At 38.9% G+C, this 27,244-nt stretch overlaps 1 protein-coding gene across 4 annotated transcripts in view; it reads left to right on the top strand.

The window, feature by feature from the left end:
* ZMYND11 (zinc finger MYND-type containing 11) overlaps nucleotides 1-27,244 on the top strand; it is a 108,293-nt gene that overhangs the window by 41,256 nt on the left and 39,793 nt on the right. For 3 of the 4 annotated variants that reach the window (XM_026103096.2, XM_026103106.2, XM_026103125.2), the window contains exons 2-3: nucleotides 4,640-4,774; nucleotides 22,611-22,770. In XM_026103096.2, the coding sequence (XP_025958881.1) occupies nucleotides 4,659-4,774; nucleotides 22,611-22,770 (276 nt within the window). In that variant the 5' untranslated portion in view covers nucleotides 4,640-4,658. The remainder of the gene's footprint in view (nucleotides 1-4,639; nucleotides 4,775-22,610; nucleotides 22,771-27,244) is intronic. The other variant, XM_064505760.1, reaches the window with a different exon arrangement.

The raw sequence follows: 27,244 nt of genomic DNA on the forward strand, positions 1-27,244 counted from the left end.
GTCAGCTCTTAATTAGCAGCTCCCGTCAGAGAGGTAGCTCCTGACTGCAGGACCATCTGTTTCAGTCCAAAGTCCAACTGAGTAGTTAAACTTTCAGACGCATCATATTTTGCTTGGGAGATGGTATTTAACAGCTCAAACATAGCAGGATTTGACTGCCTTTAGAGGTATGGACAGTCTGCAGCTGAACATAGTACATGATAGTATATACCAATTTAGATGCAAACAGTAGGTCGGGAGGTTCCTAATGCTAAATCCCTAGATATGCTGCAAGGTGATTTTTGTTTATTTTGTTTTGAATTACAGTGCACATTTCCATATCCAATACTCTTGCAACAGATAGTTGTACAGAACTTGATTTGGTCGAGTGTATATCCAAAGGCTAGTAGCATATTTATTCTAATGGAAAGTCTGGTTTGCTGCCACCGTAACATTGCCATCACACGGCAATGCATGCTTTGCTATGTGCTTTGCTTAGCTTGGGAAGATAACCATAGTGTTTATATTCACAAGAGCATTTCTTTGAGCCTGCCTGCTCACCGTTCCTGATGATTAAGAAATGAGGGTAATACTTAGCTCTTGAGTAAAGTTGTGTGCAATAAAGTGTTATACTTTTCAAAAAACTGTACATAGAACATTTCAGAGGGAATTAAACATGTTAAAACCTCACTCAGATTATATAAGGAACAGTTAAAGAGTTGAAAAGTGAGAAGCTAAATGATTTGCCTTGGGCCTTGTTGTAGCTGGGTGTTTGGCATGTAAGGTTGCGTGCCAGCCACCCAAAACATTGCCTTTATGAGAAGACTATTTCCCGTATTGTACAGGTCCCATGGATGCCTACAAAGCCCAAAAAGACACATCCTGCTGATACAGATTCTTAGCATGTTTAGCAATTTTTTGTTTGCCGACCTTTCTTTAAGGTTTGTCAGTCTTAAAGAAGCTACATCCTACCCTAAGCTTGTGAGCAGAACGTGACAAAAATGGCCTGATGCAAATAAAAGTGGCCTGATGCAAATAATTTTGTATTGACAGGGAGTACCAGAGCTAAACAAACATGATAGCTTGCAAATCACGAGCTGGAAATTCATCTTTATTTCGGCTTTTAGTTTTTCTTTCCACAATATTGAAATGAATTCTGTAACAGAAGAGCAGATGAGAAACATCTTGAAGCATGTGTATGTAAATGTACGTTTCAGTGTTGTGGTTTTAAAGAGTCTCTGGAGTCGTAACAATTCTTTAAAACACTGCAGAGATGTATCGGTTGCTTTTAGTATTTAACCTTTAAGTCACAGATTCTTGCGCATTTTCACGTGCACTGGATGTTTATGCTTGTTCTCTCGCATGTCTGGGTGCACACACTCATCAGCAAGTAGTCTGCAGTGATAAAAACAGATTTAAGAATTTAATTGGCCTCCCATTAAACTTGCACCTATTATTTGCAGGAGGAAGTTGGGCATGTCAGAACATTTTCTGCTGCGTGGAAGGAGCATTACAAAGCATTTTCTAAACTAGTAACAGCCTGATACAGGTTATCTTCTGGATTTGGTAATAATGTACAAAACTGTTCAGATTTGCGTGGGAATGCAGGGAGGAGATTGTTTGGGTTAGTTTTGCAGTGGTGGAGGAGTGACAGTGCGATGAACGGGAAGAAATATGCCACAACTTTTTCATCACTTTCTTTAACGTAAAAGGCTCTTTATATTTTTTCTTCATCAGACCATTAGAAGATGAAAATAATGCTAAAATGGCCTAGGCTTTTTGAAAGGAATAAAGCTATTTTGGCATTTTTATAAGTGTGGTGTAAAAGAACTCCTTATTCTATAGTGGGGTTTAGCAAAAGTGCCCTTAAAGAATAAACCGAAGATGTCAAATATAGAAGTGGCACGTGGAGGCAGAATACCTGCTGAAACTACCATATCTTAAAAAAAGAAATTGGTGTGTCTTATATGTCAGAATTCTTTGCGTTTTTATTTCCAGGCACGTGGGGAAGGGGGGAGCCCAGCCTGTGGTCTTCAAAAGAGGCTGCGACCTTCTGAGGAGATCCATGGAGGCAGGTTCCTTGGGATGGGGAGGAGAGAGCCCCCGCACGTGGGGCCGTGGCAGAGCCGCTGGCCGCGGTGCCCAGGGCCAACAGCGACGTTTTAGGGGGCTGCCTCAGGCTCGAACCGGGCTGGACCCCAGGACCAGCCCCAGCTCACGCACCTCCTATTTTGGTTCATCCCGTCAGAGGGCACCACCGTTTGCCCACTCGGAGATGCCGGCCTCCCCGCAGCCGCCCCCAGCGGGGCAGGGCCTGGCCCGACGTCGGGAGGCTTCAGTCATGTTTACCCTTTGCTCTGCCCCTCGGGCACAGGCCTCCGCCTTCCTGGCAGGCACGGGGGGGATTCGCCGGCCCTAAGGCCTGGCCCTCGCTGCTCCGGGGAGCCGGCTGTGGAGGGGCGTGAAGGAAAACGGCCTCCTTCCCGCTCTCCCAGGCTCTGCTCACGCCGGCAGACCTGTGCCGTGCTGCCAAAGATAATTGTTGTTTTTAAAACAGCAAGAATAACAAGAGCCGCTGCATCGCAATAAACTGAGGAGAAGCGTCGTGTGATTTCCTACTGTTCCCAAGGTCAGGAAGGATGAGTGTTTCCTCCTCGGTCTTTACACATGAACGTGAAATTACTAACAGACGCTTTGTCCAGCCAGTCAGCTGTTATGTGATCTAGCAGCTTTTTAAAGCAGATACTTGTGAGAGAGGTAAAATTAAAACTGCGTTATGATGTCATTGGCTGTTGTTGGCACTGCGTTGTGAAAGGGATTTTACGCTTCCTGGCCGCAAAGATAGTAGAGCTGTAAAGTCTGGTTTTTTTTCATGTTAACATCTAATCCCTTTTTGTGTTTTACTGGTTTGTTTTCTTTAGGAATTAAATTCTACAATTAGTCAGATGTTTCACTTACAAATTAGGGGGGGGGGTTATTTGTAACGTCCTCTTGTGAAGTAAAGGACGTCACAGGGACGCGGCATCTTCTCCCGCTGTTCCCAGCAGAGGCTCTCTCTGAACCGTTCTTAGGTGATGCTATTGAGCAACTAGCTGCCATTCCTATCTGTATTTCTGTCGTATTTCCCTTCAGAAATGTATTCCTGGCCTTTCCTTTCCTGGAGAGCCATCCCGTTGCCCTCACGTTAGGGCTCAGAGGGGACAGCTTGGCGGCACGGAGGTGCTGGCCAGCGCTGGCTGCGCTTGGTCCCTGGGGCCTCCCCGCTGGGCCTCGCCCCCGCTTCGTGTCGCAGGCGGCCCCAGGCCTCCGTGGTGCGATCGCCAGGCAGCCCACGCCTACCACTGCTTTTTTTTTAAAATGAGCTGCATTGTGTGAAACATAAAACTGTTAAATCATTCCTTATCCCTAACACTAGCAGGTTATACCTTACTTTAGCACATCTGTAGAGCGCGGGAGCACCGCGGAGCTGACAGTGGGTCAGGAACTTGGCGGTGCTGTTCGATCAGTACACTGAGGTCCCGCTGACTTGCAAATGGCATTTGCACGACCGCTGGAGTGCTGGTGTCGCTTGAATTTTTGTGAATTTGAGTGGAAGGATGTTTTTGATACTTAAATTTCCCATCTTTAACTTTGCACAGATGGTGTCGTGTTTTTGCGTTTTTTATATTATTTTGGGTTACTGAAGTTAATATTCTGCTAGCTGTAAGTGTCCTCATACATACCACAGAGTTCATTTTTAGGACACTGAGCTCTAAAATAAATTATATATATTGATACCAGTCAAATCAGTCTTTTTTTTTTATTCAGAAAGTGGTGGCACTGGAAGAAAGTTATTTAGTGATCAAAACGCATTGTTAAGCTTTTAAAAAGGGATTCTGTGCCTGTAGTGGAGCTGTAGGCAATCTATGGCTTATCTGTACTCATTGCCTAGAGCTTTTGGAAAATTTGTAAACAAAGCCAGATGCTCATTATGTTCCCATTCAGGGTTGGTTAGATGGGTAAATGCCATCAGAAGCACTTTGCTCCTGTTGGGTTTTAGCATGTTACAGAAAATGGAATTGTTCCAATATATTTATCATCCCTGAAAATACAGTTCTAGTTTCTGCACACAGAATGGGATTCTTTTAAATTGATGTAAATAGTAAAAATATAAAAGTAGCACCATGAGAACTTTATTGTAATCTTAATGGTGGATACAGCTTTTTCTCTCTCTCAGGGTTCACGCTAACATGATGTGATATAGTCAGGCACCACTGAAATCCTTTTTAAAGGGTTTCATGTGATGCAGGAGGTTGTGAAGGTCTCAGGCTATGGTGACTTTTGTTTTTTCCCAAATTTTAGGGTATTGAGATGTGAACTAAATGACCTCTCATAACCAGTTTGATAACTTCAGTCATTTCCTACTGATTTGATACTTTTTACTGCTCTATGTCTTGTCTTATGTATCGATTATGTGATGTGAAAGAGGTTCTAGTAAACTACAGTTTTTACTTTGTTGCTGTTTAACCATAAGAAAACATGCTGCTGAATACAAATTGGATTGCTATAGGTTAACAAAATTTTCCTTGTAATCATATTTATTGCAAGATGATCATCATGTAATCCATTTCATAATTCACGATTAACTTTTTGGTATATTTTTTTTATTTATCGGCTGCAGCTGACCAAGTAAACAGGTCATGGCACGCTTAACGAAGAGACGACAGGCAGATACAAAGGCTATCCAGCATCTTTGGGCAGCTATAGAAATAATCCGGAACCAGAAGCAAATTGCTAACATTGACCGTATTACAAAGTAAGTGATGCACTCAAAAAAATATCTTGATGATGGGGAAGGTTGATGATACTGCAAACCCTGAGAAACAAACAGCAAACACTGTGAGAAACTGTGAAACAATTACATGCACTGCTGTGTTACCAATTATCTAATTATCAAAAATTTTCAGAACAGAGCACCTAACGATCCTAAAGTGTAGTTTATTCCATTGAATTGAGATCTTCATTGCCCTGTTTTTGTTTTGTATGACCACCCATAGGATTTCTGTAATGCTTGAGGTGAGTTTAGCAAGTCAGAGTTGTACTTATTTTCCAGCTTGGTTAGAAAAGAAGAAGTAGATATGAAAAGTTAAGGAGCTAGGAGCAATAAAAACTGTAAATAACCTAATTCTTTAGGAACAAACCATAGGTCATTAGAGAACTCTTTTACTGTTACTGTAATACTGCTAATATTACAATATTGTCTAAAATGTATTAGAGTCTGTATACCTGAAGAAAAATATTGTGTTTGCTCTGTGGAGCATGCAATGTTTAAAAAAGTCTAAAATATTAAAATAACTTTTTGGATAGCTTGGCCTGGTCACCGTAATAAAAACTGAGAGAGATTTTGTCCCTTTCTCTACTTTGTCTGCATTTCCAGGCCAACATGTATGTCACATTTGTCAAAATCAATATGAGCAATTTAAAAGAGCAAAACTAACCAATTGGCAACTCTGTAGTTGCCAGAGCCAATATGAACAGATAGTAAGGCCAGTGACCAGTAAAGGGGAGAGTTATAAACAGTGCAAAACAGACCAAAAGAGTGAAAATCAGGACAGCACGGTTATCTGACACAGTTTAGAAACTCTGTGATAGAAGTGACAGAGGAAAACTAATATAAGAAGTCAAAGAAGTGTAACAGTTCAGGTTCTCCAAACATAGTGAACAACAAACAGGAGACAGCAAAAAGATGACGTCCCAAGCAAATTAATGTATATCTGGTTCCTCTGACAAAGAAAAATGCACCATTAAAACAAAAAGCACCTTCTCAGAGACAGAGGTGTCCAAGCAGCCTTGAGAGGGAGGTTGTATTTTAGGGGATTTCGTTTTCAAGATTGCATTTGTGTTTCAGAATGCTTTAAAGCATTATGTGTATTAGCATCTTGTCTCCAAGGAGACAAATGGGTAAACTAATACTATACACTTTCTATTTTAATCTTTCAAGGGACTTGCCCAGCTTGCCCCAGGCCATGTATTAGCTAAGTTTGCTACTTGTTTATGCTCTTTGTATGTGCAATGAAAAGAGCAGGCACATCTAGCTAGCGATTCATCCCACTCTTATGAAAGATGCCTATTTAAGATGGTGCAAATAACATTTAGCTGGGTAAAGTTAGGAAAGATGAATCCTATCCTTATGAACAAGGCTGGGAAAACAAGTGATTAGACAGCAACTAGCAAGTGAGATACTGCTCCTGACAGCTGAAGGGCAGTTAGATTTTTAATTTTTTAAAGTCTAGATCCGGATCATGTAACTCATCTCTAATCAGAAGAAAAATATTGTAGGTGAATAAATAGAGATGGAAGAAGTCTCATTAGTTTAAGAAAGATGAGTATTATAGTTATGTGTGAGATAATTAGAGAGTTTGGAATAGTTTGTTGCCTCTTGGTGCAAGGTGTCAGCAAGCACTGAAAAGTGCTTGCAAATTGTAAATGCTCTGCATGCACATCAGTAATGTGAATGATGAGCAGTGATCTAGTTTCTATGGTATGGTATTTTTAAGGAGATAACTTTTGATGAGGAAGGAAAAGATAGAAGCCTTTAAGATGCTTTTGTGTGCTAGCCATTGATGAAACACAGATGACTAAGTGAATGAATATGTGTATTACATAATATTCAAAATAAACTTCTGAAATTAGCAAGATATCAGAATATCTCTTGTGATGAAAAATACGTAGCTTATGTATTTTCCCGGCTCAGGGATCGTTTGGTCAAGTAAAGTTGCTGTTCCGTAAAATATGATTCCCTATCTAGGCACATAGGCAAATGTATGAATAATAAGAAAGATCAAAAACAAACAGTGGTTGAAAATGAAATATGCGACTTTACGTACAAAGCTGGAGATAAAAGGATGATTCTTATACCTGGATCAGTATTTTAAATATATTAAACATGTTTTAAAACATGTTAATAACTCTTGAAGTTGACTGAAAGAGTGGCTTTGTGTAGTACAAATATTTGCAAATAATGATGCTACTAAAATTTATGGAAGTATGTCTTATTCCTGAGTAAGCATACACAAAAAGCAGCAAGATAGTTTTTTTTGAATACCTGTTTCAGGTAAGTAACAGTCATCCTATCATGTAATACAGTGGTTGACAAATGGGCACTTTCAGAGGACTTCACAAGTTGAAAAGATGATTCATGATGCAACATACTTAGTTTTGCTTTTTTGTCATAGTTTTGGTGCTCACTTTTTACTAGAAACAGGTTATCCTCTATCCTTTTTGTCTTGTTAGTCCAAACACCTTCAGAGCAGAATCTTTTTCACTGATTTCTTCATCAGATGGTTTGCTACTTTTAGGCACATTTGTTCATTGGCTTTTCTCCAAATCGGTAGCTCAGCATGGTAGTCTCCCTCTTCGTAGCACATTAACTGTTTATTTCATTTACTTCTCGCTTTTCTTAGCCTTCTGGTGCTGAGTAGAAGCTAGTTTGCATATCAGGAAGCATTTACTTTTTATGACCAGGGAGGAAATGTTGATAGTATGAAAAGAGGTTTTATAGCTTATAGGTTACGAACTGTTGCAACTCAAAGGTCAAATTTATAGAACACATTAAAATATGTAAAGTGCAGCCTGTGTGCTTTATGTGTAACTGTTTAAAAATATCTGGAGTAAAGAAAGACCTCCATGAGACGCCGGTGATGGAAAGCCTGCAAGGAGAATCTATGGAACTAGCCTTGCATTTTCGGTGAAGAACACATAATGATAATGTAGGAGGACAGTGTAGGAGGAGGCAAGGTCCAAAAAGAGACTTCTGATATTATCAGAAAAACCTATAAGCAAAGGAGGCCCTTCCATTAAATGTGGACTAATCAAGTACAGTTCTGCTGCATTGCTCTTTAAATTGATGGGGGAGGGGAGGAGCAAGAACAGAAAAATGCATGATTAGAAAGTGATTGGAAACTGTCTTGCATTGAGGAAAGAATCATTTGGAAAATTTGAATATACAAGTCAGAGTCTTTAGGAAATTAATTAATTTGTTGAACTTCTGGCATTTTGGAAAAGTCATTACTTACAGAGAAGTATGAAGAAAAACAAAAAAGGTGTCTATTTTTGAAGGAATTAAAATGTATATAGGGGAAAATAGCAAGAATATGCATTTGTAGGGAAGATATCTCTCCATGCAGACCTGATTCTCCTCTAAAAAACAATCACCAAGTAATTATATGAAAGGAATTCTGCAATCTTAGTGATTATATGCAGGGGTACATTTTACTTGGAAAGTTACTTTCGGTTGGCTGGATTTAAGCGTTTTGCAGTAGCTTGAAAGCTAAATAAAGGCCTGAAAACTAAATAATAATGTAGTGAGTTTAGAAGAATTAATGCTAAAGTACGAACTGCCTTTTGAAGAGTACTTAAAATAAAAGTCAATTGTATTGATACGCAGGCTTCAGTTCAACGTTTCTATTGAAGGGCAAAGTTTGCTTGAAGGCAGTGGTAACATATCTGTAAAGGTATGTAAAATAAATATTCTCACCCAGTTTATATTGTCATAGTGCAACTAAAGTCAGTGGATTACAGTCATTTAGAAACCTAACTGCTACAAATATCTGGTATATCTAAACTACCAAATTACTTAATAACAAAATGATATTTCTGAGATGTGTTTTTCAAGAACTGTGCCTATTTTTCTGTCTAGGCTTGATGCTGGGATAATTAGATCCTAATGTGCCAATTACATAGATGAGTATTATTGGGATTAGTGATGTTTAAACACTAGCAGAAAAATGGCTTCACGTATCTCATGAATTCTCTGTCAAGAGTGCAGCTTAAAAAATTGTTCGTCTCTAGAAATGTGTTTAAAATGATACTTATGCTTTGACTTTCTCAGTTTTTTCTCCTCATTATATTCCATCTGTTTTGGATTTGGGATAGCCTCAAAAATTGATTCTATGGAATAAAATGCATTAAAATACACCAGAGAAAAGGGAGGTGCATTTAAAAGACTAGGTTAAGTTATCGACATTCATAGTTACACCTATTTCTGTAGAGGCATGTTTTAAAAGTTCTCTTTCTTTGGCTATCCCAACTTTCCAGTTTCTTTTTAAGTGTTTTTTTTTTTTTTATTTCCCTTACAGGTAATTGGACTCTTAAGATTTAATTAACTATTAATTAAGTATTTACCTGTTTTCTCTCAAGGTATTGGGAATCCTCACTAGCAATTTTTGAACATTTCATGATCTTTATAATTAGTTCAGAGTTCATTATCTGTTAACGTAATGTTAGGAAAATACCTAATTTGCAAAAAAGGTGTTCTAGGACTATTGTGTTGGCTGCTTTCAAGATTTTTTTCATTGTAAACAAGTAATTCTTCTGGTTTCTAAACTATTCTGTGATGACTAATATGAAGAACTGAAACACAGTTCTTTCCTCCCGTACTTCCTTCCTCATATCTTTTTTTTCTCCCTCCCTTTGATGCGATTCATGATTTATTTAGCTGACTGGCTTCTCTCCCTGTCCCTTGTGAAGGCTGTGGCTATGCTCTCCGTGTGTGCTGGGAAGGCACTGGCACCGTCCGGAGCAGATACAGGGCGTCCACGCTGCGCTGCCTTGGCTTGTGCAGTGTTGCTGTGGCCCTGCCGCGTTCTTTGTTAGTTTTGTACGTGTGTGTGGTTCTTCAGTTCTCAGCGCCAAAAATAACGCAGCCCACAGCAATGCTATTCTTGAAACTTGATGCTGAAGGCGTATGTAGTTTGCCGGCGGGCATGGCGTGAAGGCATGTGAGGACACTCCGCGTGCTGGAACGGCGCGGGACTGCCCCGGGCAGAAGGAGCCAACCTTGGCGCAGCGCCTGTGCTGTCTCTCGGGAGCAGGCTAACCTCTCAGCCTGCCTCGCTGTCCTCCGGAGGCAGCGGGGTGGCTTTCTCTGGAAGGGAGCCTGAGGAGGAGGTAGGGTGGGAATGGAACGGAGAGCGACCATAGAGAGCAGGGTGGAGGTACTCAAAGGTTTGGGGATGAAGCCGGTTTGAAGACCATTACCTAGAAAAAAATTGATATGCTGTATTGCAGAATTTGTGTTAGTTTCAAGCAAAGCGAAATACTCCTCGTAGTCTAGATCATCAGTCACAAAGCTGTTTGACAACGTTGGTGATACAAGAAAATGTGTTCTTTTTTCATAAATAGGTACAAAGGCTCACATCTTTCACATGAGGATAGTGCAGTACTAAGTCCCTAAATGGAGATAACCATTTTTCCTGTAATTGTTCTGTGGGCTCATTTCTGTTATGTTCTGTTTTGTTGCAAGTTACAGCTAAGTCAAGTCATCAAGGAGAAATGAGCAGATCCTGAGCCTGTATAGGGAAGCCTCTGCCAGTCCCTTTTTAGCTTTGTACTGATTGACGTTAATCAGCATTGATGGGATGGTATCACAGAAGAGAATTACTCAGTATGAAAGAGGACTGTAAAATGATGAGATTTTCTGGTCCCACAGATGAGGTGGAGTCACTGGCAATTGTAGATTGAGCGTGTGACCCTCTCAATTTGACGGTTGGTCCTAAAAGAGGGATTAGTTCTCCAAATATCACTCTGTGAAGTTTACCTAGTCAATCTCTGAGACTATTTAAAGTTAAGGACCTCTCCCATCCATAAATCTGCTTTGTTGCCTTAGTTCTGACACTGTTCTATTTCCAGGCTGTGTGCTTTAACAGAAAACAATTTCCAGAAGCACTGATTAAAGCAAAGATGAGAATGAGCAATTTGAACAGGTAGAGAATAATCATAAGAGAGTATAAATACAAAAATGAGCAATTTGAACAGCTAGAGAATAATCACAAAAGCACATAAATAAGAATATGTAATGCAGTGGCAAGAGAAAACTTGAAAATTAAGGTAGTTTCATAGAAATCAGAATATCGGCTTTATTTACAGTATTGCTTATTTGAAGCTCAGAAACTTGTTAGACAAATCTGTCACTATTTATAGTACCTCTGATGAAAATTTAAATCTCCCTAGTATTTTTCATGTTGCAACTAAATAGGCATGCATAAACAAAAATAGTAAGCCATAAGAATGATTAGGAAAGCAGATTACTCTTGGATTTTAAGTAGATAATCCTGCTGTTTAACTTTCCATGAGCAGAATTGTTGTAGCACCTGATATTTCTTTGACTGCAATTAAGGCTCAGATGTATTCTTGTGCTCTGATGGTTTCTTATCCTTTGTCGAGCCATTCCTCTCAAAATACCTGTCTTTTTGTTACTGTGGAGTAGGCTTATCTGAAAACAATTCTTTGAAGTGAAGCATCCTCGTGTTATTCGGGAGAGCAGGATGCAGTGGTTGCCTTAGTTCACTTCTAACCAGCGTTACTGGCTCCTTTTCCACATCTTTATGTCACCTTCATGTCCGCTTTAAATGCGACTATGTGAAGCAAATGGTCTTATTAAAGGCAACTCTTCAAAATCTACTATATATTATCAAACCAGGGTCAGTTGTATTGTGGCAGAACAGATAATCGCTGGAGGAAATGCTAAGAAAAGCTCATGTTTTAGCAATGGGGAAAAGATGAGGAAGAATAGTATAGCAAACTTTTTCCATGCCATACAGTGTAATGCAAGTTGCTAATGAAGCAAGGGTAAGTGAAAACGTGGAATACAAGGGCCCACAGGGCAAGGCCAAATGTTGCTTCCCCAGACGGCCACAGCAAAGTCAATGCCTATTGACCATTCACCTGGGAGAAAATTGAATCCAAATTGTACTGGGTTGGCTTAATCACAGATACACTCTTTTCAGAAAGCAACCACAGGGGTACAGCACCAAGCAGTGACAACACTCAGTTTTAAATACCTCTGTGTGTGTTTTCCGTTATAGTCAAGAGTAAGGCACTTTTTTGTCTGGTTCCATTAAATTAGTCTCCTGTCTTCCATTTCTTTTACCATCCTCCCGTCTTTCCCCTGATAAACTTCTTGAAAAGGATATTGTCTTAGTTGATTCTTTTAGCTAGAAAACAATTTTTTTTCCTATTTTCGTGGCACTGCTTTTATATTAAACCAAGAGAATACACCATGTCTAGAGTTTTAAAGCTTCTAATTCCTTAGTCACAGATCATCCCAGGAAGAAGAAAAATGTTTTCTTTGCTTCTGCAGAAAATTTTGAATAGTTTGGTTAAAAAACATTATATTCATAGAACAAACTGTATTCCAGAACAGTCTAAAACTGATAACGTGACTCCGTGATAACAAAATACCTGCTAAAAGTGTCATTTCGGTCATTTATAAAATCTCTGCATTATGTGTCCATAACTATCAGCTACAAGCATGGACATGAATTGCAAAGAAATATGATTACAGACACCAAAATGCTTGACTTACTTGATTCTTTTTTTTTTTTCATACTGATGGCTTTATTAAGTGTTAAGTGACCCTTTCAGGTCCATCGGCTTTGCATTGTAACTGGCATACACAGTTTTGCTTGTAAATTAATGCTTAAGCCAACCCATGATGTAATATTCCACATGCTAATAAAGATGATTACTCTTTTTCCCATCAAGACCTTTCTTTGATATAGACCATTTCTTGAATTTGTGTAAGAATTTTATTTAATCACATTTATTGAAGTGGTCAAAGGAAGACAGAACAAGCCATCCAGATATTTTAAGCAATGTTGTTTGTGATTTATTAGGAATTATTATTCCTCCAACTTGATGCCAAACCAGTGACCCACCAAGTGATAAAGCATTGTTACCTGAATTGTGGGGCCTGCTTCTTAGTACTGGCTGACACAGGACTAATTCAGGGTAGAAAACTTTTCACCGAGGGACCGACAGAGATTTCTCCAGCCTTGCCGCCTTTTTTTGTGCTTTAAGCAGGGTGCAGGGAGTGGAAAGGCTGCAGCCAGCTGTGCCACCGTTAGGCCTGTGGGTGCTGTCCTCAAGGCTGTTCTGCTGAGCCCAGGACCTCGAGCGCTTGAGCTCGAGGGGAGGCTGAACTTCTTGTGCCTCTGCTTTGATCAGAAATGAATGCACGCACACCTGCTTCTTACAGGTCTTGCAAAAACTAACAAGGTTGATGCTCCAATGTTCTAACAACTGCTGTGTGATAAATTTTCCTTATCTAAATTGACCGCGCAGTTGCAGTAGGATAATTCCTCTCCTAAGAACTCCATTTTATGATATTGCCAGTATTGCCCTTTTTTATCCCGGGGTGAATGTTCTTCATTGGTCCGGTAGGTGAAGTCATCTCTGGGCAAGGGCTGAGCATTAATGTGACTGGTAAATAAAATGATTCACACTAACAGCACAAACACATGCTTGTTAAGACAGCCATATTGCTAATGTTTGCTAATGAGTGCAAACTCATTTAAACTCTCTTTACTCTATGTGTTATTATGAAAACTGTCATACCCGGTGTTTAATACCTTGCATGGATAATAAATGCAAACTATGAACTCCAGTATAAATATTGGGAAGGAAAGTTTTGGAAGCGTAATTGATTTGAACACAGTCCCCATTTTCGTTTTAAAGAATATTCTCATGTACCGCATGCTTCTGCTAGTATTTCTATTGGTTTTGTAATTTTGCACACAAAAATATGGAACAAGTTAACTTACAATTATTAAAACCAAACCAGTTTGCTTTTTATGTCACAAGCAGTATTGCTTTTTACTCATTTCATAACATCTTTTATAATATATGAAAGTGAAACTCTTAGCTTATGTTTGGTTTCTTAGCTGTATATAAATATAGAAGTAAAAGATAAGAATGACTGCGACATGGCTATTCAACAGGTTGTTATCTGGTCTAAAGTGCTCATCAAGGCTTTCTCTGCAATCAGTGAAGAGAGCACTACTCCAGAGCACTACTCACACCATCTATTCTAGGCTGTAGTTTCGTATTCCCATTCATATAAACAATATCATCACCAGAACGAGCAGCCCTGCCCTGATGGCTTTTCCAGCCCTTGTACTATTTCCTAGCTGGTAAATTAGGTGAGCGTTTGTGTGACAGTGTGATGATTTTGAAACAGTCCAGCTAAAACTAATCCAACCAAAAAAAAGTAGTTGTTACTTTTAACTCAGATAAAAATGGAAATTAAATTAGATAGCAAACTCTCAAAAACTGAGTCATGAAAGCATTTGAATGCATGCTTTTTTTAAGCACGTTTTGAATAGAGCTGCTGAATCTGAGCTGAATACCTATTTCATCTGCAAGATATCAGCCAGGATGTTATATTCTGAGTCATTTATTGTTTGTTTGTCTCTCTGATATATTCACAGATAAATGCTGGATGAAACTGGGTTGCTGCAAATACACAAGCAGTTTTACATATGTGTGTGATACCACTGAATGATTAGTGCTCATGTTTGCTGGCAGTGCTCAATGCACGTATCTGTACGTTACCAGCAGTATCACATACAAACACCTGTTTAGGCTGGAAACCGCATATGGGATTACAGCCTGTTTTTAAATCAGTTCCTCCTTAGGAAGGTGGTAGTAGTTTTGAAAGGGAGATTTTCTGTAGATAAGGATTGAATGGCTCACTGCCTTAATTACTTGCTTTTCCATGGTCATACGGGCAGGTTACACAATCTTAACTCTATAGTGGAGTTGTATGAATGCAAATTTAAATTACTGAAACAAGGGATTACCTGAGTTAAAATTACTGGATTTTGACCACATTTCCTATAATATTAACCAGATGGTTAATTATTATAGGAAACTGCATGGTGCCTGGGGTATCTAGCGCACAAACAAGGTTACCCCTTAGCTTTGCTTGAACAGCAGCAGAAACCTCAAGCAGAACTGAGTCTCATTGAACTACTGATTCCCACTGTTCCACTATCAAGTTTACACTTTTTTTTTTATTAACACCAGACAAAATTGAATCCTATCCTAGTGCAAATGCTGTATTTCTGGATCATTAGGGAGAGAGGAGGCTAAAATGAACATTGCAGATACCAGTGTCAGAGGGAAAAGAAGACTCATCACTTTGCTATAATTTACCTTCTCTGTGCCCCATTTGGAGTTTTGGACTGCAAAATCTGCCAAAACGCAGATCCCAAGGCAGCATTTCATTGCATGGGCAGCAGCTCTGGTAATGCCTGCGTGTCAGAGGCGATGTGTTGCTACATGGAGTGCGGTGGCAGTTGTTCATATACGTATGTGTCTCCTTGTGGAGGGACACGGTGACGTGGAAGTGCAGGGGAGGCATGCTGTGCTTTGGTTGTCTTTCTCTTAGTGTATTTACCCAAAATAAAAACTTAAGTAATCATATGCATACCAACAAGCAACTTCAAAAAAAGGAGAAAAGTAAAAAAGACACCTTTATTGTCAGGATCCTCATTGCATGTGACTCCTGCAGTCCTGTGTGCTGCTATGTCCCCAGTGGAAGTGATTCTACTCTCTCTCCCTCTCTCTCTCTCTGTGTGTGTGTGTATTGTCATCATTCCCCCAACCAGCTCTCGATTTCTGATAAGCAGGGAATATATATTTCAAAATACTATATTTGAAATAGGTAATACCTGTAGTGTTTAGCCTGTGTTTTACGAAAGTTGGTTTGTGCTGCCGTGCTACTTCTGGTGGGAGCAGGCAGCCTGCGCTTCTGGGATGAGCCCTATTTTCAGGTGAGATGCCTTGAGATACAGCTGCAAGCACAAATCGTCATTTGGCTCTCCACAAGGGTAGAGACCTGAGACAAGATAGGACCTGAGATTTGGGCCTTAATGTTTTAAGTTCTTGTGCTATGTAACTGTATGTATTAAAAAATTGCAGCCACCTCTTCCATTTTTACTTTCACTGTGACCAAGTGACAAATTCTTTGCAAATCTAAAAAAACCCTAATTTGTCTTAAATTAAGTGTATGGACCTTCTGTAAAACTGCTGTCATACCTTGAATTTAAAGCTAAGTGCATCATTTCTTACCATATTTCCAGGGGCCCGGATACCAGAGCTAGGAGCACAATATAAAACTCAGAATAGATTTTTGGCTGCTTTCCTCTCATTTTATGTATTATTCCTTAAGGTCTGTCCCTGAATCTAGGACATTTTTATATACCTGTAGGTAACATTTAAAATTAATGGCAGTCTTTCAGTTGAGTTTAATGGGATCTGCCTTATTTTATAAAGTCTCAATTATGAGATGAGTTTTGCATACAAGAAAATCTAAAGACGTCTGGTTTTCCCTGGGTGAGCTGCTGAGCAGATAGAGAGCTGCTGCCAGCAGACTGCTACTTCCCTTCATATAGTGGAGGGTGGAGGCATCTAGCATAGAAAAGATAATTGAACTGACCAAGATTACAGTGTTTGCCACTAAAATTAGCATCTACCTACAGTTGTCACACTGTGGCATTTTATAAAGTAGCTATTTCCTATATATGTTTTACTTTAGCCTTTTATGGAAGAGCTTGCTCTAGAGGCTTTTCACTGTGTTCCCTCTGATAAGTCCAGGTGACTGCAAATGCAACTTCTTAAGAGTCAAGAAAACTGAGATTTTTTTTTGTTTTTAATACTCTTCTTAACTTTCATCCTTAAGTAACCTTCCTTCCTTTGCTGGCTTTGTCTTTGAGGCCCCAAGCAGTTGCGTCCATATAAACCAACTGCTCAGTCTCACTCAGTAGACCACAGTTGTCTTCAGCAGGACTCTTTGGGGGCAGACTTAGCTTTTTATGCGCCCTGTGTTGTGGCCATAAATATTAAGCTCTTTGGGACAGGGTTTGGCTTTGTGTTGTGTCTTGTACAGCACCAAGCAAAAGAACTGTGTGTTGTGTGACTGCTGAAGGCGAAAGGTTCACCATCCGATCCTCTGCAAGCGCCAGCTACTTCTCTGTGTTTTGCTCCTATGGTGATCGCAGCTTTAGAACCTGCTTCCTCCACACCCCTTGGATCAAAGCAGACCCTTTTTCTGCAGCATTAGGGTGTGTTATGAAGTACATGTATTAGCTACAGCTTTTCAATAGATGAGGCATGCTGACAACTGGCTAGTTTGAGAAAAATTTTGGGAAGGTTTAAGTGTGAATTTCTCATGCGTTGATAGACTGTGTTACTTCTGTAACGTCTTTTTGCACATCAGGCCATTGTGTTAGAGTTGGATTAGGACGCTTCTGTGGTCCAGCTTTGCTAAGCAGAGGGAGGTATCGATATCTAGTTGCCCCTTAGCTGTGGCATGTTATGGGAGTTTCTGCAGTTCATTCCTGGGAAGAAGAGAGACACCACATACCAGGGTCCTTCTCTGCCCCTCCGTGTCGTCCTTCCCCGTCACTGCAATGTAGCTAATGTGGCTTCTGCTTGGGATCGCCTGTGCTGCTCGAGTGCATGGCCGCACCTCTGGCTAAAATACTGACCTTTTTGGCTGTCCCAGTAGTGTCTTAGAGATGCTCAAGGTTTGATGATGAGTAACTGGAACAAAGTATTTACATTTTTTTGCTGCTAAACTTGAAGAAAAGGCCCGACTTTTGTTTACCTGCAATCCCAAATAAGTTTGAAGTTGTTGTTTCATATTTTTCTGATCTGCATTTTGTGTACTAAATACACACGTGTGCAAACACACACATGCACACACATGTGATCTGCAGATCAATTATGATTATAATCTGCTGTTTGCCTCCAAAACTTTGCTTTTGTTATCAGCCAGGTGTGCATATATTAGCTGTGTGCCCATGTGCATTTGCCTGATGCTTTTGGTAGTTGTGCCGTTCTGAAGGTCAGCACAATTACATTTGATAGCGTGACAATGCTGAGACTTTTTTTAAGGGTGGTAATGAACAACCTACATGTTAAAGATTCTTATCCTTTGCTTTCCAAGTAGTGTTGCAATAATTGGAAACATGCTTCAGTAGACTCTTAAAAGTTGATTACAAAAACTGTAATTTTGCTAGATTCTTCTAAGCTAATCTCAAGGAGGTTTATGCTGCCAGTTTATAAATGGAGAAGATACTGAGCTATAAATACTGCAATATTGAGCAGCAGTTTTAAGATTCCTCGGTTGCTTCTGTGTTCTGCAGACAGTCAACCTCATTTGGCTGGATTTGGAATTTAACATGCAGATTATCTGGCCAAACCTCCTCTTTTCATCAGACAGACCCTCATCTTATATAGTAGGGATTAGTACAGTTACATTATATTTTGAAATTGTTGCTTCAGCCCCCTAACTGATTAGGGCTGGTTTGGTGATTTAGGGGATTTTACTGTGTCTGCATGCCATATTCTCTCCCATCTGAAAGCCTATTTGCTTTACTTCTCCTGGTTGGCTACATAATAACAGCATAGGGATTGTATTACACTTCCCAATCTGTTGATGTGGAGGACTGGGCAAGAGTAACAAACCAGCATTGCTTCAACTCCCTGTCTCCAAGGTAAGGCTAATCAGCTTTTGTTGAAAACAGCAATCAGGGATTGCTTTATCTCTCTTCTTTCTTTCTTAACTTCTTGGTGCCAGCTGCTTCAGTGCCTGCAGTGCCAGGAGGAGACTTGAACTCCCTGGATTAATAATGTCACTTCTGCACAAAGACATTTCAATATTTTTTCCCCCACCCCATTAATGAATCTGATGGGGTAGTAAGGAGTCCCAACATCATGCTTTCTGTCTCTAGCCTAGATTTTTGCTTTTTTTTTGCATTTCCAGCCTCTCCCTCACCTTGTGACAGTTTTTCACGTATCTTTATTAAAGAACCATCATCTTTTCTGGTTCAAATCTTGTGCCTTAATAGCTTCTTAGTTTAGCTGCTGTCCTTCTGGCTGAGAAGGTGCAGATAGGATTTCATCCAGATCCTGCCAGTGTTGTTTTGTGGTTTGTGTGACTATCTACTCCGTGTACACTTCACAGTTTTAATGTAAGTAAAAATTCTTGGGGTTTTTTTTTTTAGACTTTCCTAAGAGCAATTCTGTTCTTCTAAGTAAAACCATTCTCTCTAAGTGGATGTGCTATGCTGTGAAAGCTGATACTATTCTGTTGCAAAAATGGAAAACATAGCCCTTTCGGATCTCCAGATTGCACAGTCTGAACATTGACTAAGTATTCTTCAAAAAGCCACTGGGTATTTATTGTTCCCCATTTACAGCTGGAAAAAATGAGGCAGAATGTTTAGCTGGTGACACTCTGGTCTTTCACTCTGATTTCAAGTACGATTGGATTTGGGAAACGCGAGATTCTGAGCCGTGCGCTCCTCCTCTCTCATGTGCCCACTGCCATGGTTGAAATAGGCTGATTAAACCTTTCAGCTGGTTTAAGGCTTTTTATTGTGTGTTATATGTCCATCTATTAACAGAGTTGAAGGAGAAGTATAGTCAAACATGTACCTTACATTCAAGAATTTTGTTGGACAGTGTGCAGCTATGAATGGTGCAATGCAAAATATATGGACTGTTTGGCAGTGTACGGCCCTGGGTCAACTTCTCAACTTCTGAGTCAACTCAACTTCTGCTCTCAGCGCTATACCAGCCTGCTGTGTGATTATAGGGAAATCACTTCCTTGCTCAGTGCCTCAAAGGAGAGAATGATAGGTAGGATGTATTCGAGGTATTCTTAGACCTATTTATGAAAAAAAGAATGAAGACTTGCAGAAACAGCAGAAAACAACAGTGCTGTGGATCTCACTGGAAAGTTATTAGCACAAAGTTAAAATGGAAGTTTACTCAAGAAAGCAAACTTTGACAAAGATAGTTTGCAACAAGCTCTTTAAAGAGCTAGCAATGTATGTTTTCATGTACATATATACACAAATATGTACACTTGTCTAAAGTGTATGTAACGTGAGTAACAAAGTGTAACATGGTCTATATGTGACATGAAGGTATAAACAATTGAGTGTTTCTCCCTACTTCAGACAGTTTAGCTCTTAAAGCCTCAGCATAAATGTTTTAGTTTACTAATAGTCTGCACTTGTGCTGTGTCTGGAAGTGAAGTAATGGGTTTGAGCCTGTGGCTGTTTCACCCTCCTCAGAGTCGGGAGAGCTTGGAAAACTCTTCTGTAGTGTTTAATGTCACTTGGACTGATGCTCTTGTGAGTTTGGGGCTCTACAGCAGCAGAGAGATCAGATGAGGCAGCTGAGCGGTCTCCTGGCATGGCAGAGCTGACGTGCCAGTCTTCTCTGTCATCACTCGTCCCTGGACCATTGTGATTAGCCAGCATAAGATGTATATATACTAGCTTGGATCACAGACTTGCACAGAATTGCGTCCTTTATTAATTTCTTTTATTACTACTAATTAATTTTTTATGCAATGGTTGCATGCACAGGTCAATCAGGCTTGGACCAGATTGTGGTAGGCATTGTAAGATCATTCAGTAAATAGCAGCATCTGCTTGTAAAAGTTTATACCCTACAAACACCAAAGAACCTGTAAATATGCTGCATTTACTTAAACACCTTTGATACTATGCTGCAATATATAAATGCCTTGTGTTGTTCTGATGTGTGATTTACTAGATGAATATTTACCTCTGGTCAAACAGAAGTTTTGTATATGATTATATCATTTAGTTTCCTGTAGAGAAAAACAAAAAAAGATGAGATTAGGGTATACTAATTCTCAGCAAATGCTTGAGAGACAATGCAGAATTGGAAAAGCATTTATGCACCTAAAACGGTAACAAGGTTCAAAGAAATTGTCCTCAAAAGGAAAGGATGATTCAGGAAATAAGGAATGAGATGTCTGGAGCAAATACATATGCTCTTGCAGAGCTAACTAGAATAATTTAGAAAGTTTTTGCCCCTCAGCCAGAGATTACTGCCTCCACAGCTGAGATCCCCTACCAAGTTATGTGTGTGCACTGAAACTTTTCAGCCAAAGGCAGCTGGCTTACTTAAATTTCCTCCTGAAGTGATTTTTAAGAGTTGGTAGTTAATCTTAGATAAATGAGCTTGTTCTGGATATTACGTGGGACTGGTTGTGAGCGTCTGTTACAGCTCCATGGTGGGAACAACAGCCTACAACTGAGGGATAGGAACGGTGCTCATTCCTTCAAGACTCCCTGAAAAATGCACCTGCTTCCCTCTGAACAACTACATTTCATTGTTGTTTTGCCAGATTATAATCCCTCTGTTGTGTGCCGTATTCATTTTGTATCCTCCTAGCTTCTCAGCCAAAATATTTTGTGTTACTGAGTCAAATGCCTTTTAGAACATCGAGTTTGAGGTAAGAGCATCAAACTGGCAGCAACCAAACTTGTAACCTGCTCACCCAAAGAGGTAGGAAATTAAAAATGGAAATAAAATCTAAAGGAAAAGCCGTCTGTTTTCCTAGCAGTTGTGTTAATTGGCAGTAGTGCTGGCACTCCTTAAATCCTGCATTGTTTAAGTCAGTGCATTAATTTTGCTTGATGTCAGGCTGATAAGTTCAAGACCATGCATGCTGTTCCTTCCTGTATGTTTGTTTCTCTTTCCTCTGTAAACCAGCTTGACTTTTAAAAACTAGTGTGGTCTTTGTGCCTCCTTGTGAGGTTGTAACATCTAAGGCATTAACAGTTCCTAACACATTATTAAAAAAAATTGAGCTCATTTAGCTCAGAATTTGCTTTTACGTGATGCTACAGCTTTCAAATAAGTTTTCTCTCAAATTTGCTCCTAATAAGATGGTTTCGGTGGCAATCTCCTGAACATAAGTGTCGTCGTTGCAAGAATCCATGATCAAACATGGAAGAAAGCATACTGTAGCCGACAGCTTCATCTTAAAGCTGGCAAATGACCAGGCTGGGACGTGGGTAAAGACAGGGAGTACCTGGAGAAACAAAAAAAGGGAGAGAAATTCAGCTAGCCCAGTAACTGTAAGAAAGCTATGACTAGAAAAACGTATCCACAAAAGAGGTATTTCCGATTGATCCCCCGCAGGACCCCCTCCATTCACTCATCTGCTGATCACATGTGATCGCAGCTCTCTCTGCCTTCCCTCTGCGCAGTGACTCATAGATCTGTTCTTGGAATTCAGCTAGAAAAATTGCTGAAGTGTAACGGTCTTGAAACAGGAGGGGCTTTTTGTGAGGGATGATCATTTTCTATTGTTTATTCTAAGTTAATATTTTGTTTGGGCCTAGAAATAACAAATTATACTGGGCAAAGGCCAACATTTCGCAACCCAGTCTCTTGTATATACACAGTTTAGGCTGTGTATACTTTGTTCTTACTAGTGCAGTTCATCATCGTGTGTTCATTGTGGTTACTCAAAAAAAAGGGGAAAACCACCTGGTACTGTAACTGTAACCATTGGGATTTCATATGTCATGCATGAATTTCACGTTTTTATATAAACATGTTATACTCATGAGCATCTCTTAGATTAATTGGTACATTTCCAGACTCATTCTATAGTATGTATTCTATAGCAAGTATTACAGAAATACAAGTTGCGGTGAGATTAAAGAAGTCTCTTTAGAGGAACAAATGAGAGTGGAAATTTAGTAGAGACAAACCCAAGTAGTGTTAGTTAGTTGATTCTCTGTAGAAAATTACTGTGCCAATACTTCTGTAAGTGTGTACGCTAATAACTTCACAGGAGAAAGAAGGATGATTTGGAGTAAAGAGAGAAATTAAAAAATTCTGGGGATTTAAAAAAAGTATAAAACTTACAATGCAAGTAATTTTAAATCAGCTGAAAATAGTGCATTTATTTGCTGACATATTATGTAATTTAACACTAACACTTAAAGACTTTTGTGCTTTGTGTGCAGGTATATGTCTCGAGTCCATGGTATGCATCCAAAAGAAACCACACGTCAGCTGAGTTTAGCAGTCAAGGATGGTCTTATTGTTGAAACCCTGACGGTGGGGTGTAAAGGGTCAAAAGCTGGTATTGAACAAGAAGGATATTGGTTGCCAGGAGATGAGATTGTGAGTATAAAATCTTTGAGAAAATAAATCACATTTTCTGGTATCTTGGCATGAAACTTGTTTTAATTTCTCTTTAAAGTTATTTATAGATGCTGTGTTGGTGCTTGTGAACAGGGAAGTAATGCATTCATAAACCTTTTTAACTCTTTCTATTCCGTAGAAATGCTCTCTGCTAGAAGTCTGAGTTTTCTTCTATGAAATACTGTCCTTTGCTCAGTCATCCTTCACTTTTATGTAGCATCATCTCTCCTACAGTTGTATAGGGAGATAGTAAATACAATGTTATTGGTATTACTTGAAATCCTCAGATGTCCTCAAATCCCAAAGAATGTATCTTCTAAACAAATTAAGAAAAGAATTATTGATTAATCTTGCTTTAGTCTGAATCTGGAGGAGAAGAAATTACTCCCTTTCAAGAAGTTTTTCTGTCTGTTATATATAAACACACAAGAAAAGATGTGTTTTACAGATATCTGGGAACACCAGGGCACTCAGTTAGGAAGAATTTTGTTAGTAAATTAGTTACAGGCATCCAGACATTGTTTCACTGGATATATAAAGTAAATATTTAAATCTAGTTGAACAGGTTGAAAGTGATGTGAAAGGAAGAAAAGCATGCTTTCCGTAAGCCTCCGTAGCTGAGCTGGAATGCACACACAGTGATAACTGAAAATGGTCCAACAGACCAGGAAAAAATATTGCATAACTGTTTTGCTTTGTTCAGAAGTCCGGTCTGTGTATTTCCAAGACCATGTTTTCCTAATAAAAGAGAGTTTGCCAAAAGCTTTTGAATACTTGAACTAGGAATTGATGTTCTGGAATATAAGTTGCATTAAGTACTGGTAAAATGGACAGTATGGTCTCAGACATAGATCACAGTTTAAATTTTGAAGGAAAAAAAAACGCTACAGGAAATTAAATTCTAAAAAGCACTGAAATACTCATTGAATTACTGCAGCTATTGATAAGATCCTGAAAGTGAAACAGAGTAGATAATATTTTTGTTTTAAAGTGAAATACAAAATGGAAACCAGTAGTATCCGTAATAGAAAGCATTATGTTTCAAATTATGCCGTTATACTAATTTTAAGTATTGCAATATGTTTTAAACGTATATTATGTCACTGTTAAGGTTCTCACTCTAATTTCATTAGAAATCCTCAAGGGAGCCTTTAAGGGCTATGTAATTTTGTTTTTACTATTCTCTCTGGGAGTAAACATTTAGAAATCACAGCTTAGCTCTTTTTAGGTATTTCTTATGACTTTTTAAATCTGTTTTAGAGGTGATGTTAAGTGTGTAGACTCAACATGACATAAAGTCTGAGATCTGTAGTTATCTCAAGTATCCAGTATCTTTGTTTTCTCTATTGGCAAGAGAAAAAATAAATAAATAAATCCAAGTGCTTCACAATAGCCATTTCTTAATGGGCCAGTATGTAAATTCCCAGTAATTCATTAGAATTAAGTCATTCATTTATCTCCGAATAATACAAATTATTTTTGAGTTGAAGGCATTGCCTAAGTCAAGTTGTGAATAACCCTTTGATTAGACATAGTCATTGTATTTACAGTGCAACAAGTGCTAATCACTGAAGGGCTATGCTGTGTCCCTGTGTCCAATGGCCAGATCAGTTGTTGAGACCACCAGTGCACGCTTGACATGACAGCTTTCTGCATAAATAGGAAGCAGGTTCTGATCCAGGCCATGTTTCAACAGCACAGTACCTCCAGCTTCTTGATCCTAACACTGAGTCAAGATGCTGCAGATACATGAAGCAAAAGACAATGATTTGGTATAAACTCATTCTCTTTGTTCTAATTTATTCAAAAAAATTTAATGAGTTACAAAGTATCATCTTAATCACAACATCAGATCAAGAATTTTCCATCCTCCAACAACTGATGCAAAACTATAAAGCTTCATATGTTCTCTAAACTGGCTGCACTGGATAGTTTTATAGATGCTCTGTCTGCACTTGATCAAGACGAAACTTGTAATTCAGTGTAATCTAGTACTGCTCAGACCCGGTACTAATGATTGTTGAACCATGAGCTCAAGTTACATTTCAATGAAAATACAATGAATACAATGAAAATACAAATACACAGGAGTCTTTTGGGAGATCCACTTGTATGAGATAGAACTACAGAAAGATAAAATAGGAGTATTAATGTTGGAGGAATGATTTCAGACTCAGCAAACAAATTGCACTTCCAGACAGGTCCTTGACCCACTTGCCAAATTCAGTTTGACTGATGCCACCAGAGCTTAGAAGGCCCCAAACCTGGCAGTGACGGGCTTGAGAACTGATCCACAAGCTACTGACGGCAGTGCAAAAATGCCCTTTCACTTCAGCTTCTTTTGAGATATCATACTGGAAGTCAGTAAGAACCAGTTGTCTCAAGGACTTAACAAAAGGAGACATTCCTTCTCCCCCCTCCCCGCCCCTTTTTAACTGGGTGTTTTCTTTACATTTTTGAAGTTTTAGTCTCAGCATTTTAAATCCTTATTCAAGTAAATAAATTACTTGTCTGGGCTGCAGAACTGCTGAGCACCTGTATCTGTTACTTATATAGGTGCCTGACTACAAGCTGTCACAAAGCCTGAAAATACTGATTTTAATGAAGACTGTAGATTGATTGCTAAGTGTTAGCAATAATTGAAAGCCTACAGTTTATGAAAACACAGTTCTATTTTGAAGAGATGTGTTAGATAATCTGGGTGGTTGCTTATGCATTTCCAAACATTTGCCTTATCCAATAGATTGAGTTAATGTTAGATATATGCAATAAAAACATGTTCTCTGGTGGAGTTACTCTCAGCCCTCATTGGAAAGTGTTAAAAATGTTACGCTACACTGCTGTCAGTGTTCTATCAGTATTTTGAAGCTGTGTTACAAAAATGAAGCAAAGTCCCTTGTCCTTAGAAATGTCATTGAAAAGAACTAATTGAGGTGCAAAGCTAAAATAGTTTTGGGGCATCAGGAGGAGGTACCTCCAAAGAAACAGTCTTTTTCTAGTAATATGTTAGGAAGTACAAGAAATTCTGTGAAAATGAATTTTCTGAAAGACTGCAAAAAAAATCAGATTTAAAGCATAAAATTATTCTTTTTCTCTCAAATGTGTGGGAGAAATATTCATGTATAATTTACTAAAACTGATTGAAAATATGGAGTCAGTTGCCGCACATAATACATTCGAACAGATATCTAAAGGTAGGTACCTATACAAGAACTCCTCTGCAAATATTATACCTCCTGGGCTTGTGCAGGTACTCGTTTCGTTTGCTCATTTACCATCTGTACAGATGTTTTGCGAATTTTCAAAATGTGTTCTCATCTTACAGGCTTTCTCATCTGGCAGATGATTAATGCATTTGACACAAAATAAATGAGAGAAGAATTTATTTTCCAGTTATTATCCAGGAGTTTAGTTAGGAATTTTGCATTTTCACTGTTTGTCGATGTCATTATTATGCAATTCAACAAAATCTCTGCAGCTTCTTGCCTTGCAAGGGAAATGTCAGTCCTGAAATCTGGTAATGGAAGTTTGCTTTTTCTTTCTAAAAGCTTTATTCCTGTTTCTCACAGAACTTGTGGTATTTGGAAATGTTATATATTATTAAAAAAGGGAATGATCTCCTTGTTCTTTGGGTATAGGAAACATTTTGAAAATTGGTGTTGTTAATAGTGTTTTCAATGCAATTGATAAAATGAATGGGAAGTGTAGTTCTTGAAGAAAAGAATCATGAATCCTTACCTGTTCATTTCTATTTTTAGTTATGTCACGATTTTTATGTACTTTTATCCTTGTAAAATTGTAGTCAGAGTAATCCCAATGAAAGACATTGAATTAGAGCAGCAATGCCATGTAGCTTTATGGGGGGTTAGGTACAGCTCTTAGAGTTAGTATGTCTTACTCATTTATATATTTTGTGATTTTTTTTTCTACAGACAGTGTGCATGGAACTATTTTCAGCTTTTAATGTACTAATTCTTCTCCTCATGATTAAAGTCGTAAAACTGCACTGACCCAGAGAGAGGCATTATGAATGTATAATTTCAATTTACATGTGTTCATAAAGCCAAACAATATTGTGTTCATCAAAAATGGGAGAGGTGTTAGTAACAGAGGTTTATTGTTTGCATTTGAATGCAACATATCTCATAGCACTCCTGGGGTTTAGGGTTGGTTCATAGTGGCCAAATTGTCAAGTGGGATGTGAAGAGCCAGGCTTCACGCTTAGTTGAGACACTGAGCTATTTCTTCACTGCCAAAACAGATAAAGGTGACAGTGTTCTTGAGAGGTCGCTCTTTTATAGAGGGCTATTTTCTGATCATTTAATTGATTGATTACAGAAAGAGGCAGCAACTCTTCTGGCTAGTTAAGTCTGCCTTTGGGGTTTTGTTGCAATTGTTTTCCTGTGCACTCAGTCCTTTCCATATCTCTAAATTATTGTCTCTCCAGTTCTTC

Source organism: Dromaius novaehollandiae, chromosome 2 (assembly GCF_036370855.1).
Source record: "Dromaius novaehollandiae isolate bDroNov1 chromosome 2, bDroNov1.hap1, whole genome shotgun sequence".
NCBI lineage: Eukaryota > Metazoa > Chordata > Aves > Casuariiformes > Dromaiidae > Dromaius > Dromaius novaehollandiae.